Raw genomic sequence first — 22,968 nt, 5'->3', positions numbered from 1 at the left:
CAAAGAATTTTACTCAGAGTAACAAGTATTTCAGATATGCATGTTTTCCCAATATTGGTCTGAGGTCTGAAAAGGGAATATAGAGAATGTGGACACCTTTGGTTTACTGAGTGTGAAAACAAGCAGTTGGTTGCTACCTATCTTTTTTTGTTCATTGTCCATTTTTTTTAAATAAAGTGGGGGGAAATTCAGTTTACATACTGTAATGAATGGCAGAATTCAGAGAGATGTTAATAAATAAAGTGCCGGAAAACATATTTTTGAATAATATCTCATTTTAAACATCCAAAATGATCTTGTGCCTGATACTTATACTCTCACTGCTTTGGATCACTTACCTTGCCTGTCTTCATGTATATGACCCAGTTTTGTGAAGATGTTTTTAATTAAAACATCTTCATGCTTTACCTGCTAGTTTACTTTCCCTAAAAAAAGCAAGGATTCTTTATGCCATTAACCTATGTGTGGGATGTTAAAATAGGAAAATACCTTCCCTCCCCGATGTTTTTCTTTCATATGGCCACAACTATTTACAGCAGCCAAAGGATAATGGATGTAAATAGTAGTAATTGTAGAACTTTGCCAGTGAGTTTGAGAACAATATTACTACCATTTCTGCTTGTCTTTTGAAAATGGGTCTTGATCATCACACACACAAATCTGTTATTGTGCAATATTAGAGGTACTTGATAAATTAAGTCTTCTGGTAAAGTTTCTACTTGGCAGTGGTCACTGCAGGTATAGCAGCATCAAATAAAATTATTGTTCAGTTTAGCTATTCTGATATCGCTATACAATTGATGGCTGATGGGAAAAGCTAAATATATGTAAGACTTAGCATTTTTTTTCTTTACCGCTATGTTTACATATGACAGGTTCAAATGTTTGCTGTGGGATTTGGGATTATGATTCCAGAAGCGTGATATTCCTTGTGGTATGTCACTGAATTTAAAGGGTGCTTCTTTATGACTAGCTATGGAAAAAATTTTCTGCCCCCCATTTCCCCCCGCCCCCTTTAGGCCATACATTATTGCTGTTTTTATACACCGTGACAAATTACTTTGCTTTGATTTAAGAATTAGTGGCACCATGCTTCTTGCAATGACTATGTACATACAGCCTCCTAGCCATTTAGAACATGTCTTTATAGCATCATTCTGTTAAAAAAATCTTTGTAATGACTACAAAAGCTTCCTAATTATGATTAGCTTCTAAATGTAGTGGGTTGTTGTCAAGGTTCCTTCCCCACTCTCAACTCCAGGGTACAGATGTGGGGACCTGCATGAAAGACCCCCTAAGCTTATCCTTACCAGCTTAAGTTAAAAACTTCCTCAAGGTTCAAACTTTGCCTTGTCCTTGAACCCTTTGCTGCCACCACCAAGCGTGTTAAACAAAGAACAGGGAAAGAGCCCACTTGGAGACGTTATCCCTCCAAGCCCTACACCTCCTTTCCTGGGTAAGGCTTGATAAAAATCCTCACCAATTTGCATAGGTGAATACAGACCCAAACCCTTGAATCTTAAGAACAATGAAAAAACAATCAGGTTCTTAGAAGAAGAATTTAATTAAAGAACAAGTAAAAGAATCGCCTCTGTAAAATCAGGATGGTAAATACCTGACAGGGTAATCGGATTCAAAACATAGAGAATTCCTCTAGGCAAAATCTTAAGTTACAAAAAGACACAAAAACAGGAATATACATTCCATTCAGCACAGCTATTTTACCAGCCATTAAACTAAAGAAAATCTAATGCATTTCTAGCTAGATTGCTTACTAACTTTTTACAGGAGTTCTGAAGAGCATTCCCGATCTGTTCCCGGCAAAAGCATAACGCAGACAGCCTAACCCTTTGTCCCATGTTCTCTCCCCCAGCTTTGAAAGTAACTTGTCTCCTCATTGGTCATTTTGGTCAGGTGCCAGCAAGATTATCCTAGCTTCTTAACCCTTTACAGGTGAAAGGGTTTTGCCTCTGGCCAGGAGGGATTTTATAATTCTGTATACAGAAAGGTGGTTACCCTTTCCTTTATATTTATGACAGTTGTATCTAAATATATTTGGATAAATTGAATTTGGCAGTTTAGGAGAGACATTCGCTGTGCAAAATGCTAAACTGATGTACTGTCCTTTTAAAAGAAAAGATTTGCAACTTCTCACACTTCAGAATCTTTTTGCTGCTATGCCAACCAACTGCATATGATAGATATTTTTTCCAGGTACAAATGCAATAATTTGGTATCCGTTCTTGTGTGTTTATAAATTCTTCCAAAGTGCCCCCTTGCTCACAAAATATACTTCTGAAAAAAATGAAAGACAAGTTTCTTACTGAGCAGTGTGCTAGCAATGTAGCAGTTCTAGTCCCTTTTGTCAAAACACATTTAAGAATTCTCTTGACAAACTAGAAATATTCAGTATGTACCCTATAATCAAAAGCAGTATTTTAAAATCAATTCACTGAGGAGGAACTGTAAAATTAACTAGTCTCAAATACTGGCTTTACGATACATTGTATTGGATTTTTTTAAAAAGAGGGAATTAATGACTTTTTCGCAACAGGAAACAAAACTTGCTAAGTAGATTTCATTTTGTACTTCTCACTTGAATGGTTACTAAGATGTAAAACAGAAGCTCCTATATTGCAAGATTATCTAAATTTAATTATATCTGATATATGGCTGGGATTTTCAAAGAAGCCTAAACAAGTTGGGTGTTTATCCCCCACTGAAATACAAAGGGGATTGAGTACTGTACCTACCTCATTTAGGGTCTTTTGAAAATTCCAGTGTTCACATATATATCTAGCAAAACAGTATATATTCTAGAGTCTGAAATAGGTTAATTGAAAACGGTTATGTTTTTGTATAGGTAACCTGCTAAAGGGGAAAATGTGGTTTGTGCCATTTGTTGCTGACCTTTTTTTTTTTAAGGTAAAGAAGGTCTGAAAGATCTCTTTATAAAATTGCTTGTTTGCCTTTTTTACATTAGAAATTCAGGTCCTGTCTGTGTTTAAAGATTAACTGGAGGACCACACAAGAGCCAAGATAAAGTTGAGCAATTTCAGGAGAAGTCTTAAGTAAGGCTACTTAAAATTCTGGATTTGTTTTTTAGTTAACATCTATTTAACCTTAATTAGTAATCTATAATAGAAGGTTTCTTTGCCCAAATATTAAACTCCCTTTCCCCTTAAATTTAGTGTTAGATGTAACAGAAAACATTTCTAGGAACTCCCAGATGTCTTGCAGCACAATCAGAGAAGAATAGATTTTTCTATTCTTGATAGGTAAAAAGACAAAAGCAAACTTTAAAATAAATCTGGCTGTTATACATCATAAATCAACAGAAGTACACAAGTCCATTTAAAAACATTTTCTGACCCTTAAATATTTTGTAATTGTGCGTGGGGGAAGTTTTTGGTGATTCTTTGAAATGGCCTCTGCATTTCCATGTAAGCTTAGCTCCTAATCTTCAGTTCTGTGAAATGGTACTAATGTGACCCTCATCATTCACTGCTTTTATGAAAGCATTAGTACTGGAAGGTACATCAGACATGTGTGAAAGTGCAGAAGTAACTTTTCCTCAAAGAACCACAGAACTGACCTTTCTGTTATTTGGCCTTTACAAAGAAAGCTGTTTGGTTAATTATGTTTGTGATGTATGCACATGGATTGCCTTGTAGGAAAACTTCCTTTTATTCTAAATGTAATGTTACAAGTGAGTCTAACCCAACATTTGAATGGAATCCATTGCTTTCACTGAATGGCATTAAGAAGTGGGTACTGTTTCATTTCACCCTAGTCCAGGTGCTGCTGTGAAAGATTAATTATGATTTGAAGCAGATGCTGATATTGGTTTAAGTCTCCTTCAGAAAATATCTGTTATCGCTGAGTTAAAAATACAATATTTCTTCCTAAAGGAGCTGCAAGTCTTTCCAGCTTGCTGCTTCACACTATTGCAGCTTCTGGCAGCATGATGTACATTAGGCTCAATTTACTGCTCATGAACTCAGGACCAAGCAAAGACTTAAAAGAAGTTGCAGGCTGCTTGAATTGTCATTTGGGATTCCTCTTCCCCACCCCTAAAACAACAACATTTTTGAATTATTAGATTTTATAAAAGTCTTTAACATGAACATGCCCTACCTACCCTACTATTGTGCTTGTTCCCTGCTATGTTAGCACTTCTGTAAACACTGGCTGCTTGAGTTACTGGAGACTCTGTATTGTCACAGTTCAGTAATGCATAATGGCTTCTGATGCTCATATGCACTGTAGAGGGGCATTGGAATGCCATTTTATGGTGCACACCTTACATGCCGTCCTGATAATGCATAGTACCCAGTATGCACATTTAAAAAAATTAGTTGCCTGAAATGATTGTGTGCTGTCCGAATGTATTGGGAGCAATATCACATGTTTGGTTCAAGCTTAAAAGTAAATTTGTACTCTGAAAAATGACTACATATGAGTGTCACCTTACTCAATGCATCTGCACCTTACTCAATGCATTGGTTACGCTGTCAACCACGTAGAACTGCTGACTTGTCCCAGGTTGTATAATGGGCAGGGTGTTGGTGCCAGTGACATCTGCTGAGTTGGAGTAAAAGGCAAGAGCTGAGACTAGTCAGGAAAGCAGGTAGCATGGTCAAGCCAGGATTGGATCTAAGTCAGGAGTAAGACGGAGGACAAAAGACAAGGTCTGTAGCAGCGGCAAGCCAGAGTCTGCATCGTTGGTCAGATGGTTCCTTGGAGCAGCCTCCAGGCTTAAATAGTTGATGTGCACCGATCAGGCGACCACTGGGTTCAGTTGCGCTGACATCTTTGGGCAATACTTTCTGCAGTGACTACCCCTCCCATAATGAATAGATGGTGCTTTGCCTGACTCCCTAGTGGCACTCTGGAGGTGTTGGTCACCCACGACTCTGCAAACCTGGGGTGTAGACCTGCGGGTCCTTACAGGTTGGATTAAAAAATGGATGACTAAAAGAGAGATTTTTTAATTTAAATTAAATACAGGCTTATTTTTTAAATTATGGCAGCTTATGGTAAGGCCTAAACTAACTGTCATATATTAAATAATTTAAAAGAAATTAAGCAAAGAAAGACAAACCACTAAACTGGTGGAAGTCACTGGCTAAATGACTAAACCATCTTTTGACAGCAGTAGTCTCTTCAGCAGGTGCAGAGAGAATATTTTCTCTTTACAGTTTATTCGACTAGTTTAGTTCAATTACTTGTTCATTCAAAGTTAAGAAACCAAGTGGGAGCTGAAAAAATGGAATAAACCTATTAATAAAAACTGAGAGAATGAGAATCTATTAGTTCTAAAATTTTGAGGGACATGATGACCCAAAACTATCTGTTCAATTCACTAACTACAAATAATACTTCGTTTGCTTGATAAATCAGTTAATTTCAAGTGCAAAACCTTTTTATCTAAAAACTTTCTGAAACGTTTGACTTACCTATCAAGTACATTTAAGATATTTTTATTTAACTAATAACTACAATCTGTTGCATCTCATAGACTGTGAGCTTTCTGTGGCAAGAACTGTCTTTGTGGTGGCTTTTCTACAGTCTCTAGTATAGTGGTACTCTAATCTTTGTTTGAATCCTTACGCACTGCCACAATAGTAATACTAAATATAGTAATGATTCATGTGTTTGCTTTGCTTGACACATTTTTCTCCTGCTAGCACAATAGGATCAATGGAATTATTGGAGGGGGGAAGGAAGTGGACTTCTTTTCTGACTCTTATATTGAGAGAATTAAGTTTCAGTTGTCCTATCTTTATTCTAAATGATGCACAATCAGATTTTCTTTTATATATTTTTAAATTCTATATTGAGTTGACAGAGTTGCCTACTTTTTTTAACTGCTATCTTTTTGCCTGTAACTGACTATGATCAAGTTCTTGAGACAATAAACATGGAACCTTGTTGGGTTTTTAGCATATAATGACCCTTTTAACTTTGGCTTCTAAATGTTATGTGTACAGACTTAGGAAGTCTAACCTTGTTTTCCAGTAGTAGAATTTTTCCATGTGTTGTCTAAAGCATCATAACTATTCTTAAGGGCATTATATGGGAGTTCTGTAATAGGTAAGCCAGATTCAGATAGCCCCACCACCTGACAGTTGCTCAGTAATTTTCAATAGTATTTATAATCTCAGACACAAAAGGAACAGGAGTGTGCACTGCTAGGGTGGGTGTTGGGCGGGGGTGGAGTGTTAAAAGTATTTTGAATTTCAAACTTAATATGGCCTTATGGAACTAACTGAAATATTTCTGCTCCTTTCTAGTTTAGGTCTAATATCAGATTCCTTTCATATGTTTTTCGACTGTACTGCTCTACTGGCTGGATTAGCAGCTTCAGTCATTTCGAAGTGGAGATCAAATGATGCTTTCTCATATGGGTAAGAAATTTTAGCTTCTTATAGCATAGGAAATATATTTTCATAAGTGCATTGGTAGCACTTCCTGTTGCCATGCCTGAGGAAAGTGTAGCATTACTAGTTTTTGTTGAAAAATTTTGGGGAAACTATTGAAATCAACTTCATTTAAAAAAAAAAAAAAAGAAAAGGCGAAGGCAGGGGGAAGAATATTGAACTAAACTTGAACTTCTTGAAATTGGCACATAAGTAGCCAAGTGTGTCTCCTACAGAAGTGTAGCATAATTATAAATAAAATTAGTGTTGTGTTTCTGGGGTGAAGTTTAAGACCCTTCCAAGAACTGTTTGCTGATTGATATTAATGGAATCACAAATCATGTTGCAAAACAAAATGTCACATTGCATATTGTTCAGCTGATAGCATCCACCGTAATGGGTGATAGCCAAAGTTGGAACAGCTTTTCTTTTTGGACTTCGTTTTTCCCCAATCTTAACTTGAATATTCCCTATATTGGAGTACTGCATACCACACTAAGCTGATTCTGCTTGCCTTTTTGAAAAATGGAGTGGTTGAAATGCTGGTTGTGTATTTTAAGAACAGCAGTGGCGGTCCTAAATGAAAATTAACTTGTTGCTCACGTGCTAGTGGGAACAATTATCCAAATAAAACTGTTAACAGTGGGCAAAATATTGCTTTTGTGGCTCTAACCATCTACCTGCGGCATGAAAATAGTCTTCCCCTTAGTGGCTGATCTTAGTGGGGAAGATTTTAGAGTATTGAGGAAAGCTTTATTCTAGTTCCTGTCCGTGTAAATCCCACTTATGGTGCAGCAACATCCCTTGCGTAGGAGTTTTGCAGTAAGAGTTGCGCAGGAGCTCTTCATGCCCTCTGATGCACTTCACCCTGCTCCTCCTCTATGGGCATAAAGGGGCAGCATTACCTGTTCATCCTCAGTTCCTTCTAACCGCTTTTCGGCAGCGAGTGGGGACATTTTTTTATGATTTCGCTGTTAGTATAGTTTTACTGTTTCAATTTATTAGCCTTATAACTTTGTATTAGTTATTTAGTTCTTGGCTACTTAGTTTAAACAATACATTTATTTTTAAATTTAATACAGTGAGGCTATAATTTTCAGGCAAGAAGAACCTGTCAGCAGTGGTACCAGACTCCTCCTCCTTTCTCGTAAGTGTTGCCAGAGATGCTTTCAGCTCTCCATTTTAGGGACATGGATGACATGAGAATAACTCCAGAGTTATGCTCCCCTTTATTGCCTTATTCCCCTCTTTCAGCTGGATTGAAGACTATCTGGACAGCCCAGGATACCGATCATGAAGATATCACTACATTCTGGGAGCCATAGTCATGGTAAATTGTCTACTCCACATACTTTAGCAATGCCTTCTTGTGCAATTCCCCACTCTGAAGACTCTTCATTGTCATCTGTGACTCTTCCCAAGCACCCAGTAGAGACCATTCACCAGAACCTCGTCCACCTTCACTGTCTCCTTCTTGAGCGAAGCTTTAGGATAAAATAGTTTATCCTAAGGACTCTACCTTTAGACCCCCATTGCAAGAATCAGCTTTCATTCCCTGGGGACAGCCTCCTTAAGCCCGTTGCCTATGGATTTCAACTAAGGCCTTATTGGCCACCTGGGTCGCCTCATTCATGGCTACCAAGTCTTTTAGTCTCCCAAGAATCTCCTTGAGAAAGCCGTCAAAACCCTGCTCTCTGCCAATACCTCAACCAAATGTGGAATCACAAAATCCTTTGAGGAAGAGTGCGGAGAAATTCACAATAACCCTTCATATACACCTCTTGCTATACCTACACCAGATGAAACCTCATCTGCGGGATGATTTTAAGACCTATCAAGAACTTTTAAAAAGAATGGCAGACATCCTGAAACAGCTCCAAAGGAACTTCTAGGACGACATACAAGTTATTTGATATCTTGCTACCAGCTGCTCAGAGCAGAATAGCTCTTCCAATTGATGAAGATTCTCGCTGCTGCCAAAGAATTATGGGCAAGCCCATACTTTGAAAAGAGCTGAACGAAAGTAACGAGTCCTTCCTAAAGGATTTGAATATTTTTGTTCGCGTTCATTGCCGTCGTCATCGTTAGTCACAACACTTAGTTAGAGCCAAACAAGCTTACAAATCTGTCATATGAGAAAAAGGTCCCCTTGGCTGCAAGGTTTGCCCTTCAACATCCCTTCAGGTCAGGATGGTGAACTATTTAGCTCTGTTGACTAGAAGTAACTATACAGTGGGACAAGGCAGCAGATTTTTCCAACAAACTATCACTTGATTTAATGGAGGAGTTTAAACTGATCTGCTCAGAGGGACGTTAGATTTCTAGAGTCTTTCTCCATGCAGAGCTTTACAGACGCAAGGTCAGTGGCCACTGGAATTGCCATGATGAGAGACTCCTGATTGCCTGCCTGAGGTCTACCTAAAGAACTGTAGACTATGGTACAGGATTTACTGTTTGATGGAAAAGACCTGTTTAGTGACACACTGCACCCTTTGAAAGATTCTTGGGCCATGCTTAGATCTTGTGGCTTTTATATTTCCAACTCTAAAAGGTTACAATATATTAGAATACTACTTGACAGAGATTTCAATCATCTACATCCTTGCACCATCAGAAACAACTAAATCAGTTTAGAAAGGGACAGAGATTCCTAAAGCAGAAAGCAACTTCTTTATAAACTTCTCAACCATCCCAACAACAAATATAATGCTTTAGTCAAGGATACCAACCCAATCTGTGGATCTGTATCCTCCCCACCCCAAGGATGTCTAGACTGTAATAACCTCAGACTGTTGGGTCTTGCAGATCATTCAACAAGGTATGCCCTACAATTTTGCCATGGTACACCATACCTCCTCCCCACCCCTTTTCAGGGACCAATCTCACATGAATCTTGTGCACCAAAAGATACAGTTTCTATTAGAGCTACATGCTGTAGAGCCAGAGGTGCTTCACTTCAGAGGAAAAGGATTTTATTCCCTTTACTTATTGATACCAAAGGAAAAGGGGAGTGGCAGTCTTTAGTAGCTCTCAGGCTCCTCAACATATATATGGCCAGTCCAAAGTTTTGCATGGTGACTCTGGCATATGACATTAGATCCAATGCACTAATTCAGTACTCTCAACTTGCAAGACGCACACTTTCATGTGGTTGTATTTCTGTTACACACAAAGCTTCTCCTCACTTCAGTACTGAAGGAACATCAGGGTCATCTCATTTGGTCTCTCAGCTGTACCTTGAATTTTCATGAAGTGTCTGGTGGTGGTAAACACTCATTTACATTGTCAAAGTATTTATGCACCTACACCTTGACAGTTGGTTAATCCGAGGCAAATTAGCCAGCAGGTCTCCAATTTGGTAAAATGGATTCTGGGCCTGTTCTCAGAGTTAGGATTGAAAATCAACTTAAAGAAATCTGTTGATTCCATCCCAATCCATAGAATTTATTGGAGCTCTCCTGTGCGCTTCTGCGTATAGAGTAAGATCAGTCCACACACTGTCTAATCCACCGTATGCAATATTCCATGCAGACGGGGTCACCATGCAACTTCACCCTAAGTTTATCCCTAAGATTGTATTGGACCTTCATGTTAATCAATATATACACTTTGGTCTCTTTTTTCCATGGCCGCACTCATCCTCAGATGTCAGATGGTACATTAGTACTATCTTAGTAAGACAAGTTTGTTCAGAAAATCTCCTAGGCTTCTTAAAGCATGTGGCAGTGCATCTAAAGGCAGAGCAGCCTCCTCTTGGAGATTATCTATATGGACTGTATCAATTTGTCATCCATAAATTACAGATACCAAGTTAAGTTACTGCTAGTTCTACTCAAGCTACCTTGGCAGCATGCTTCAGCAGAGTTGCAGTCATTGAAATTTTATAGAGCTGTGACATGGTTCTCTACCCACTGACCAACCACGACTCTCCCTAGTATCAACATCTGGAATGCATGCTGATTGGGATATGCTCAGCTTGGAAGATAAGCTCCTAGCTCCCACTACCTAAATCACTGTAACTGGGAGCCACATGTGCAGGAACATGAAGAAACTGTTGCTTTGTGGTAAACTGTTGTTCTTCAAGAGGTTCTGTGCCTATGACTCCCAAGACCCACTCCATCTTTGCTGCTTGGAGACTCCTCTTGAGACTCTGGGCAGTGAAGGAACTGAGGGAGAACAAGTTGTGAGGAGGTGCATGTGGGCATGAAGGGTATATGCATGATCCCTACTGGACACTGTTGTTTGAACTTCAGAACACCTGTGCAAGGGGCGCTGCTGCACCATAAGTAGGATCCACATGCACAGAATATCTCAAACACTTACCACAAGATAAGGAACCATTTCTTTTATATAGATCTAATATCTGAAAAACCGTAAACAACTGGGGAAGGGGAAGCAGCCTATCATAGTGTTTATATCAGTGGACTGGAGTCAGGGGTGAAAGTGAGCTGGTACGGGCCAGTACTGTGTACTGCTAAGAACCTGCACCGGTCCATACCCAGCCCACATTAAAGCATTGCCATGGCAGCGCTTTAATGTCCCTGCCCCTTTTGCCTCCACTGTCGGCGGCCCTGCTGGTAGGGTCCGTACTGGCAGGGCCGCCAACGGAGGAGGGGGGAAGGGGCAGCAACGTTAAAAAGCGCTGCCGCGGCAAAGGACCGTCCTTAAAGCGCTGCCATGGCAGTGCTTTAATGTGGGTCCGTACCAGCAGGACCGCCGACAGGGGAGGCAAAAGGGGCAGGGACATTAAAGTGCTCCTGCGGCAGCGCTTTAAGGATGGTCATTTGCCACCGCTGCGCTTTAATGTTGCTGTGCCCCCCCCGTTGGCGGGGCCGCGGCAAAGGACCCTGTAGCGCTTTAATGTTCCTGCCCCTTTTGGCCCCCCCGGCCGCCGATGGGCGGGGCACAAAGGGAGCAACTGCCCTGGAGCTGGCGATTTAAAAGGGCCCGGGGCTCCAGACACTGCTGCTGCCGTAGCAGCAGTGGCGTCTGGAGCCCTGGGCCCTTTAAATCAACACGGGAGCCCTGGGTGGCGTGGGCCAGCTGGACTGGAAGGGCTGACTGGGGGATGCTGACCCCCCCCCCGAGTTCCACCCCTTCCACCCGAGGCCCCACCCCTTCTGGGGCCGGAGCCTCCCCGCCCCAGTAAGTGGCCTCAGTTACTTTCAGACCTGACTGGAGTCAAGACATCAGTTCTATTCCCCACTCTACTACTGGCTTTCTGAGAGACCGTCTAGGTCACTTAGTATTGTGCCATTTTCCTCATCTGTATTATGGGGATTCTCTCCTTCCTATGTAATACACTTTGAGATCATCTGAAAAGTGTGCTGCAGTGTGGAAAATAATTTAGTGTATTTTATATCCAAGCCAATAAAAATCAGGTTGGTTGACATTTAAAACTCCCCGTCAATTCACACATCAGTCCTTCATTTCAAAAATTTGGTTATACATAAGCTACAGTAGGGGGAGGAAGGAATAAACCATAGTCTAGTCCATAGCACCATCCTGCCTCTGATATACTGAAATTAAAAACTCTCAACACTTCTGGACGTTCAGTTTATAAAAAGGAGAGGTAACATCTGGTATTGCTGATTTGATTCTAGGTATGTTCGAGCAGAGGTACTGGCTGGTTTTGTAAATGGTCTGTTTCTGATCTTCACTGCATTCTTCATTTTCTCTGAAGGCGTTGAGGTATGTTCTGAGGTCAATTGCAGTCAATAAATCTCCTCTGAAAAAATGTTTACCTTTGCAGAAGCTGCATTTCTGTTTAGGAGTGTATATTTAAGGGGAGAGGACAACCCAACCGATACTGTAATGGATGATGAGTAGTCATATTTGCAACCAATTAAACTTGTGTCATCTGAACAGAATAGAGAAAATCCGCTGGAGTCAGTGTTGGATGTACATGTATAAATATCTTCTTTTTTCAGAGTGTCTGTATTAGCTTTCAGAATAACGTATTTTGATTGCATGAATGATACTAACTTCTGTCAGATCTACCCGTTTCTTCAGCAGCCAGTATAGTATTCCATGGAATGGCTCTTCCTTTTCATTATTAAAGGAAAAATAAGGCTAGAAAAACAAAAGGAAGCCATTTGGGCATTTTATGTGGACAGAGCATTCTAAGTAAGAAGTTAGGATTAGACATTTGTCAGAAGGAAAAAAAGGGATAAGATTGTCAAACAGCAGCGGTAGTGTTGATTAGGTTGTGAAGAAAAATGAGTGAGCAGAGAAACTGGCTTTTATGCTATTAGGAGGTAGTGTTAATTTTTGCCTGGAAGAGGTCTTGAATAAATGTCACACAGTAACAATCTGAACACTTGCAGGTATGTTTTCTTCTTTTCTATTGACAGGTAGCTTATTTGTTTGATAGTAACAAAAGGTAAAACTTTCAAAAGCAGGAAGTCCCATTTTCACAGGTGACTTAGTTAATCAAAAGTTAATGGGACATAGGCTCATAAGTTACTTAAATGCTTTGGAAAACTTTACTCTAAGACTACAAAAGCTAGCCAGAAAAAATACTAACCCAAAGCCTGATATTCAGTATGGAGACCACCAGGAAGCCTCAAAGCAGTCTCCTGATAAAATGGCAGCTTGTCTTTTCTGCTGGGAATGTGGGAGTGGGTTTTTCGTTAGAGTGCTCCCCCTGGCCCATGCTGGAGGCCTCATCTTTTTATACTGACCTCTGGTAATAGGCAGTCCAGTTTTGGAGCGTTGGTTCATTCCCACCCACTCACATGCTAAATGAGCAGGCACTTCTTCCCTTTTTAGCCCTTTTCCTACTCTGTTAGAGAGGCTTGCAGGATTAAACAGTGTCAGAGGAAGCATTGCTAACTACAAAAAGTAATTCTAGAGTGTTTTAGTGATGTCCGTAATAGGTTCTGGTAAACTTGTTTCCGTTTTTAACATAGGATTTAGGGGTAATTAAAACTCCAAGAAAATAGACTCTCAGCTGCTCCTCTTGCCTCACCTTTTGAGAGAAAAGAGGTATTCTTCAGACTGAGAAATAATTTTACGTAGTCCCAGTATAACTGAGAACTAAAATGTCTGGGTATTGTTTTGAGCTGAATAATGCCTTAACAGAATATAATGTAGAAGATGATAGTGAAATGTAGCTCTAATACCATTTGAAAAGAGACATACAAAATATTTGGTGACTCACTTCCAAACAAGGAGAAATATAGGTATTGAGGTTTTTTAAGTTTTCATAATTCTTCTAGAATACCAGCATTCCTAATTCATTATCATTAATCTCTGGATTTGGATATTGTATCAGAAAACTCCTGCATCAAATCAGATATGTAATACTGTGTCTATTTTCTGGAGTTGCTTCTAATTATGTGGTAGGATTATAAATGATACACTAAACTTTCTTCTTTTTGTAGAGAGCACTGGAGCCTCCTGATGTGCATCATGAGAGACTTCTTCCTGTGTCTGTATTAGGATTCCTTGTGAATCTTATAGGAATATTTGTTTTTCAACATGGAGGCCATGGACACTCACATGGCTCTGGTATGACCGTTGTAATTCTCATTATCCTTTCCTCATTTGTGTTCAGTTACAGTTAGCCCTCCAACCAGGGTCTGCATGTTGTATGTTTTATGTTTTTCAGTAGCAAGCCTATTGAGTCATGTACAGCCTTGGCTTTTTCAGTATTACTAAGATAGTGTCCATTTTTCCTCCTTATTGAACTCCCAATAATTGGAAACCCAAAAAGACATTAATCTGCTGTCTGGAACTTGTAGTTTATTGTAAGAGACTTGCAAGAATTTTCATTTCTACAAAAGATTTTTCTCTTTAAATAGGAGACTGAAATGGCCTCAGGTGGAGCATTTTACAGGAGAATAGCTGAACAAAAATCTTAAATCGAAGAAGAAACTCTTTCAGTAGTTCTTGCAATTGTTTGGCATGGTTTTTCAAATTAAATTCAAGATTTATATACACAAATATCTGTTTTTTTGCTGACATTAGACTTTCTAACATAGTCTGTGAACTGTAACTCATCCTGACAGGTGGAAGTAGTGTAAGTATTTTACACACTTTTTAATGTGATTGATTTTAAAAACATCATAGTATAAACGCAAGAAAAGTATGGCCACATTCACCTCACAGAGCTGGAAGTGTGTGTTACAGTCATGCAAAAATGTATGCAGGATATTTCAGTGGTGGTCTAAAATGGCTTGGCTCAAAAAGAAGTAACATATAAATCATTTTGACTTCCTTGTTCAAGTTCAGTAAATATTTTATGCCGCAACGTAACTTGGATTAATTTAGATTTTGAATTATGTGTACTAGTTTTTCTCTATGTGACCTACATGGAAAAAAAAAATCTTCTCTTTTCCGTGAGGAGCAGGTAGATATTAAGTACTTTAGAAATGAATGAAAGCATACTTTTCTTTAATATTCATGTACACAGTATTCTGACAGTGATATTTATTTATAGGGCATGAGCACAGTCATTCTCTGTTTAATGGTGTTCTCAGCCATGGACACAGTCACGGAGGTCACGGTCACAGCCATGAATCCAAACATGGCCATGGGCATTCTCATGATCACAGTCATGGGAAGAGAGACTCGCACAATCAGGATTATTGTCATGGTAAGTGTCTGTCTGAAAACAAAGGCCATGCACCAGAGATGATATGTGCCATTAAGTTTTACTGGCATAGATCTTTGTGGATAGATGAGAAGATACTGTCAGCTTGCTTTAGCCAGCACATATGGAAGAAATGTTTCTAAAAGGAGAATGCTAGTGGCATGTTCTTATCCACCTAATGCATCTTGTGGTACATCCGAGTCAGTGCCGCTTCTTTTTGCGGCATATAATTGTTGTTTCATTGTGAGCTTTGTAGTAAATTAAGCATTGCAATAATGAGAACTAATCTAATACTTGTGAATTATACTAATATTTGTGGTAGTAAATATGCAACTTTAACTGTAAACTTGTTTGTGTAAAGGAAAACTTAAAGGTATCAGCTTTTCAAAAAGCCCGTAACAAAACCAGCTCGAGTTATGTCATGTAGTTCATATTACTTTAAAAAAGAAGTATACCTGTTATATTGGTTTAGCTATGCATACAGCTTGGTTACGTTAAAAAAGATGTGTCCACCTAAGTATTCACATGTGTATGCAAAGGTTCAAAGTATAGTTTCTGCTTTCTCTTGTCAGGGCTGCAGCCTCCACTGCAATCCCCCACACTTTGTGCCTTCAGGGATCGGCATTTTATAGTACATTTTATGTACACGTGCATTTAAAGGGTATAGTCCCATTTATTCAAAACCCTATTATCCCAACTTCTGCCCCTTTCATTGTCCCCAGGCTTCATAGGGAGCCCTTTGTTGCCATAGCCCTGCTCATTCAATCCACAGGTGGGCTGCAGAGGGCTCCCTGCACTGCTACAGGAGCCATGCAGTAGCAAGGTGGTCTCCGTCTTAGCCGAGGGCAGCAATGGCTCCTGCTCCTCGTCGTCCTTGCAATCGTTGCAGAGGGCCTGTGCTCCATTATCCGAACCTCATCATTATTCAGATTCCCTCCTTGTCCCCCAGCATGAGATACATACCTTCAGCAGCACGTGTCTCTCACTGAGGGACAATGAAAGAGTTTGGATATTGCAGAGATCTGGATAATAGGGTTTTGGATAAACAGGAGTAGAGTATGTGTAAAATATAATATATACACACACTCCTATACACGCACACATATACACAGGCTTCCCCTTCTCTCCTCCCTCTCCCCATCTTGAAATTTTAGCTTGCTCTTTACCTTCATTCTGGTACAGCAAATACTAAATTTTCTAGCCAGAGTTATGACTAGTCATCATGAATAACCTTATGGTGCACTCAAAGTAGTTTTTCTTTCTGAAGCTTAACAGAATTGATAAGTTTAGAAGGATACATTGTATGTGGCTTAACTTGCCAATAATTGTCTCTACAGATGATCACTCTCTTGAAGGGGCTGCAGGATCCAACAGACAGATTTTAGAAGGTATGACAAGAATAACCATAGTGGGTTGTTAGGTTAGATAATAGACCCATTTAGATGCTGGCTTTAAATTCAGTGGTGTTGTTTGTTATTATAGGTATTAATAATGAACAGAAAGTTGTGTTAAGTGTCTGGTTTATTTTCTTCAGAAATTCAATGTGAAAAGTTTATACAAGTGACATAATTTCTGTATTTTAAGTGCTTATCTCCTATGGCAGTACATGCTCTGGAAAGTAATGAAATAGTAAGTAATATCATACTGGAACAAATTTGGAAAGCTTTGGCCAATATTTTGGATTTTAAAGGTTGAGGATTGCGGTACTTAACTTCACCTTTCAGGAAAGTGAGAATATGGTGAGTGAATAACCATCTTGTCTAGCTAAAACAAAACCCCCAGTAACTTAGCTTGTTCTGGACACCTGGATCAATTCTTTTCTTATAACATAAATTGGGAATAGGGACTGGGGCTGGTAGAGAACATCTCTACAGCCATGTCCCCGTGGGCATCTTGCAGTCTAAACGTCAGTGCGGGACAGTGTTGTATTCTTCCGTCTCCAAATAAATGGAAGGGTGAGGAGGGAAATTAGGAGCTGCTGGGGAGGCTAGGTAGGGGCTGACAACGAAGCTGCCTTAGTACTTTGCTCTTTCTGGCTTTCTGTGAGCTATTCTGCAGCAGCTGCTGGGTTGTCTATACGGTCCATTCCATGGTTTTGTCTGCTGCTGGGCAGGAACCACAGTCATCTCTTGACCTCTACCCCTCCTCTCAGAATGAAGGATTTGGGTGATCTCTAGTAATTGAGGGGATTTGGGGAAGACTGTTAAGGTTACCTCCTGGCAGTTGCTACAATCTGTTCAGGGAGAGTAGAAGGAAACTCAGTGGCTTGTGCAGCTTCACTGTCTGTGGGCCCCTCTCTTCAGCCCCGCAGCCTTTGGCCCCATTTACCTAGTTTTCCACTTATGCTCTATCACCATAAGAAAAGGATGCTTTTACTCTTCCCCAAGGTCTGCCAGATCCCTATGGAAGGCATACACAAAGGCTCTCTATCTGCCACCGTCCTGTGTCTTGTCTGGCTGTTGATGATACACAACAATACATGAGCTCCAAAGGGGACATTTGGTTGCCTGTGTGCTGCTTAAACAAGAATAATAAGAGAAATAATTACTTTAAAATTGATTATTTAATCACCATTGGCCTGACCAAACCACAGGGAAGCCAGCATGTGACATGCAACTTTATTTCCTTGCGTTATACTTGACATAAAGAAATGTATACTTGTGGTGTCTCTTATCGGATACTTCTGTGGCTCCGGGGTTATCCTGTAGTTGTCAGATATATCACTTGCAAGGCAATAGTCTTATCTGATCTCTTCCACCATATGTATTACTTTAAAATCCCCCCCCCACCCCCCGCACATTAAAGTGTTTGTGAATGGCTATGTTTCAGAAGCAAATATATAACAAGAATTTTAAAAAAATTCTTTAAGGCAAATTTCTGGCCTGTTGGTCTTAACATAGAATATTAATTAGAATGAAACGTGAATTTAACAAGACTGGTTATTGAAGGTTTTCTTACGTGTTTTATCTTAATAAAACTTAGTGATACTGGATGATTATTTAGAATATATTTTACATACCTCGGAAGCCATCTTCCTGCTTGTTGCGCAAACAGTGCATCGTGAAATGAACACTAATGCAGTTATCTTACCTTTCTTATTTTGGCTGAAAAATTTTAATTGAAACTCTCAGTAAAGATATTGAAGTTGCTGTGTGTTTTGTTTATAGCTTTAGTGTTTCCTTATGCAAACAATTTAAAAACTAGCTTGAGATTTTAATTCTGTTGAAAATGTTTTTCTTAATCAAATGCCAATCTTTTTTCTTTTTAATCTGGCTAGATGTTTATGGGTGAAATACTTCAAGCTGTGAACAATTACTTATTTTAACAGCAGCTGATGAACTGTGACTGTACCAATAATTGCCAGCAGAGAGCTCCACAGGCTTATCTTTGGCTTGCTACAAAGAGTTGGCTCTCAACTGTTTTAACCTAAAGCTATATTTGCCCACATATAATCATAATTTATTAATGCAAGAAATATTTTTAATTTGTATTGACAGTGAATATGTAACTTGTAAAACATAAATATCTCGCAAAGCTTTGCAGAGCTCCTGCTAGAGAAACTTTTGTTATCTCCTCGGATAGAAATGTTGCTTATGGATCACTGGGGGTAGAGATTTGACTCATCTGCTGTATTATGGCCTAGCCATTGGATGAAGGACTTCTAACTGGTTAAATCTATTCTGACATTTAGTCACCAGTTCAGTTGATGGTGGTAGTCAAGAATATTCCATGGCATGGCCACATTAAAAAAGAGTTTCTCTGAATGCCTTAGCTACTCTTCAGGGTATAGGACCTAATTCTGTGCTGACTTACAGGAAGCCCTTTAAATCAACATCAAATTCGCTAGCACAGTTCATGTTGTTGTCTGCTTTTAAGAGTTCTCATCAAAATGTTTCCACCAACTTTTTTAAGGGTTTTGGTTTTTAAGTGTTTTGATTTTTTTTTTTTAATGCTCTTTTGTAGGTGTATTTTTACACGTTGTCGCAGACACTCTTGGAAGTGTTGGTGTAATCATATCAGCTATATTGATGCAGAACTACGGTCTAATGATAGCAGATCCTATCTGTTCAATGCTCATAGCTCTACTTATAGGAATAAGGTAAGTGTTGATACAAATGACTAAATAATAAAACATTCAGTGACCCTTGTTACGTTGTTTGAATCACAAGCCTAAAAACAGGGGTAGGTCTGTTTTAAAAACAAAATTACAATGTTGTGTCTTGACAGTGAATCTTTTGCTCTCAAATAAACCGTTTCCTCTCTTTGGTGGTTTTTTCCATTCTTTGTACCTGTTCTGGTTTTTCTTGCTTGAATCATCTTGATCTTTTTCAGCAATCGCCACTGCTGCTACATAAAATCTACAGCTCTTTGTTTTATTAGCCTAGTGCTACAAATATATTCTGATCCATGTTGTAAAACGCTTCTCTCCCTTTGTGCAGTACATGATAATATAAGCTGATGTACTATACTAGGAAGTGGAGCAGAATAGCTTAGTGTAGCGGGGTGCAGCTTGCTGGTACAAGATGTGGCCTGGTCCTTGCTGAATTAAACTTTCACGCTCATCAGAGAATGTTGCTTGACCCTTCTGTATTTATATTCTGAGGCTTTGTGGATACTCTTTTAAATAGCACATGCATACCTCAACTTTTTAAATGACCCAGCAATAGTAGAAGATGAAGTGCCATATAGTTCCCCATTACTGCTGTTTACTGAAATGATTGTAAATAGAAGCTAATTGAAACCAGAGTTTTCAGTGGCACTCTTCTGGTAATTTCTTCAATGATGGTAGAGGGCAGAGTATTTCAGCTTCAGACAACTACTATAACAGAGCATTTCTAGTGTTTAACAGGCAGGTGTTATCCAGTATTTGAATGGCTGCAGCTGTACTTGGGTACTATTACCATATATGGTAATACATGGCAATATTTGGCGGCAGTCTGATGTGACTCTCCTGTGGTATCTTTGAGACTTGCGGATAGTATGTTTTAAGCATTAACTTTTCAGGGATGCCTAAAACGATTTATAATAGTAAATTTTAATAAACTGTTCTATTTTGACTGCATTTATTAATACCCATGCAATACACAGGCATTATAACAGTATACTTATTATTTTCTCCTTTTATCAACACTAGCTAAATTATTTAATAAGTTTAACTAAGCAATTGTACAAATGAAACTGCTAAAATACAATATAACTAAGAAAATTCAAGTTGACCAATAGGAAAAAGATACAGCTAAAGTGGAAGCTTAGTGGAATGCTATGATTTTTGTAGACTAGTATTCTATGGTTTTTAGGGTCCAATCCTGTGGAGACTAGTGCGTGGGCTTAACTTTAGCACTGTGCACAAAGCAAAAAATACCACTTAAGTGGAGTGGGAATGAGGGGACAATAAATGACATTGTTTGGATATTGGAAGCTGTTTGCTGCTACTTTAGTAGAGATTATATCAGTTTATGTTGTGGGCATAGGAATAGCATGTCCTATTTAGATAAGAGAATTTCCAGGCTGTTGTAGCATGTGATGAAAGGGCTGGAGACCTGTTCAAGGTGACATAATGCTTAGACAGAAAAAAATGGAGCAGTTGGCAGGGTTGTGTATGTCTTCGTGAGAGGCTGCTTTAAATATTACTTTGCTTTCCCAGGATCATTCTGGGGTCTTTGCACTGCCCAGGTTGGCCACTAATTGGCCACATCCTCGGCATAAAGCAGCTTGTGTTTCAGTCTTGGCCAGTCTAGCCTTTTGCAGCAGGGACAGATTAAATGCCTTTTCATATAATGAAAAATCTGAAGTTGGAAACCAAGCCGCTGGTGCTTTTGCTGCGGACCTGGTCAGTGAGATGTGTGATACTCTCTTCTTGAATTAATCTGTAACGCCATTCTCTTCTCCTCAGGACTCACTTCTGCAATCATGACTACAAGAAATCAGCCATTCAATGATGGCTAGGTTGTGTGCAGTAAAGAATAATTGATCTTACTTATTTTTTTTATAGGAGAAAGGTCAGCTTCAGTTTCTCCCTTCTGTGTAACTGCATAATCTTTTGCTTCATTTTGTTTCACACTTTTGCATCTGGTTTCAAATGACTTTAAACTCTTTTGGGGTAGGGACCATGTTTGAGGTTAAGATTTCATTACTTTTACTAAAAATAACTGTGACAGACAGGTCACGGGCAATAAACAAAAATTCATGGGAGCCTGTGACCTGTCTGACTTTTAGTCAAAATAACCGGGGGACAGGGTTAGGTAGGGCAGGAATAATGACAGCTGAAGTCCCATGGTGATGATATGGGTGTGGGGGGCCGGGGGAGACGGGACTGACAGGCCAAGCCCCTGCCATGGCGGGGGTGGGGGACAGCAGTCGCTCCAGCTGCCGCAGCCACAGTGGGGGCACACAGCCCCTGCTCCAGAGGTGGCCGCAGCTGCGGGACAGGGGCACGCAGTCCCGGTTCCAACCCCAGCCACAGGCGCACAATCACAGTTGCAGCTGGGGGGGTGGGCACAGCCACAGCTCCAACCGCCGTCGGCGGGCAGGGGCGTACAGTTCCACCTCCAGCCCTGACTTCAGCCATAGATGTCCAGTAAAGTCATGGAATCTATGACTAAATTGTAACCTTAACCATGTCTAACTAGGTGTTCAGCATCTAGTATGGGGTGGCCAAACTGGCTTGCAAGCCACAAGCGGCTCTTTTACCATTAAAGTGTGGCTTGCAAGCCCCCCTATTCTCCACCTACCAGACTGGGGGGGTTGGGGAGGTTTAGGGAGGGAGCTCAGGACCTCTGCCTTGCAGTGGGGTGGTGAGGTAGGAGCTTCTGTCCAGCGAGGAGGAGGGTCTCGGGGCTTCAGCCCTGCAGGGTGCACCAGCCGGAGCTTGGGTAGGTGTGCCCCGGCTCTCAAACTTCTGAAGATTGTCATATGTGGCTTGGAGGGTCAGTAAGTTTGGCCACCTCTGATCTAGTATACTGTGTTATGTCTCCACTATGGACACTATACCTGCATACCTATTCTGGCATAGCCCTATAGCGTGGGCCTGATCTATACCTAAAATTTAAATCAACCTAGCTACATTGCTCAGGGGTGTGAAAAATTCCTCTGAGTGACATAGTTAAGATGACCTAACCCCAGGTGTAGATGCACCTATGTTGACAGCAGAATTCTTGAAGAGGTGAATTAACTACAGCGATGTGCGGGAGGAGAAGACAGGATACACTTTCCATTGCTGCATCTATGCTGCAGACACTGCAGCATCATTGTAGCTTCTGCAATGTAGACATAGCCATGGACACAGCATATGCTGACAGATGATTGTATAGGACACCATCTCCCTGAACGGAGTTAGCCATAGTAACAGAAGCCCTCTTCTATCAACATAACCCTCAATGTAGGTGCAGCTGTGTTGGCATAGCTATGTCAGTCAGGGGTGTGAGGAAACCACACCTTTCACCAGTGTAGGTATGCCAATATGAACTTCAGTGTAGACACAGCTGTATTGACGGAAGAGGGCTAATGCCCTTCAGGCAGTTGGTGAGAAAAAACACTGGTTAGTGTAGGCTGTGTCCAAGCTACAGGGCTATGCGAGGGGAGGGATAGCTCAGTGGTTTGAGCATTGGCCTGCTAAACCCAGGGTTATGAGTTCAATCCTTGAGGGGGGCCATTTAGGGATCTGGGGCAAATATTGGGGATTCGTCCTGCTTTGAGCAGGGGGTTGGACTAGATGACCTCCTGAGGTCCCTTCCAACCCTGATATTCTATTCTATGCCATAGTTATGCTAGTATAGTCTCAGTTGTTGTGTAGACCTACTTTAAGTAGGTGGATGTAGCTTGTTGGCCTAACTGGGCTAGACTGAGACATACAGAGCAAAGAGAAGAAAAAAGAACCTGGCCAATTAAATACTTAAATGAAAAGTTTTAAGGGGCAAGATGGAAATCAGCTACAGTATTTGCATAGCCACC

General features: G+C 40.2%; 1 protein-coding gene across 4 annotated transcripts in view; it reads left to right on the top strand.

The window, feature by feature from the left end:
- The window catches only part of SLC30A7 (solute carrier family 30 member 7), a 53,172-nt gene that overhangs the window by 5,409 nt on the left and 24,795 nt on the right, over positions 1-22,968 (top strand). For 2 of the 4 annotated variants that reach the window (XM_048862234.2, XM_075131592.1), the window contains exons 3-8: positions 6,297-6,410; positions 12,026-12,113; positions 13,808-13,934; positions 14,866-15,021; positions 16,356-16,406; positions 18,982-19,117. In XM_048862234.2, coding sequence (XP_048718191.1) covers positions 6,297-6,410; positions 12,026-12,113; positions 13,808-13,934; positions 14,866-15,021; positions 16,356-16,406; positions 18,982-19,117 — 672 coding nt within the window. Of the gene's footprint in view, positions 1-2,983; positions 3,072-6,296; positions 6,411-12,025; positions 12,114-13,807; positions 13,935-14,865; positions 15,022-16,355; positions 16,407-18,981; positions 19,118-22,968 lie in introns of all 4 variants that reach the window. The other 2 variants (XM_048862237.2, XM_048862236.2) reach the window with 2 other exon arrangements.

The sequence above is a fragment of the Caretta caretta genome, chromosome 8 (assembly GCF_965140235.1).
Source record: "Caretta caretta isolate rCarCar2 chromosome 8, rCarCar1.hap1, whole genome shotgun sequence".
NCBI lineage: Eukaryota > Metazoa > Chordata > Testudines > Cheloniidae > Caretta > Caretta caretta.
The sequence above is the reverse complement of the archived record's forward strand: the minus strand, read 5'-3'. Positions and strand labels throughout refer to the sequence as shown.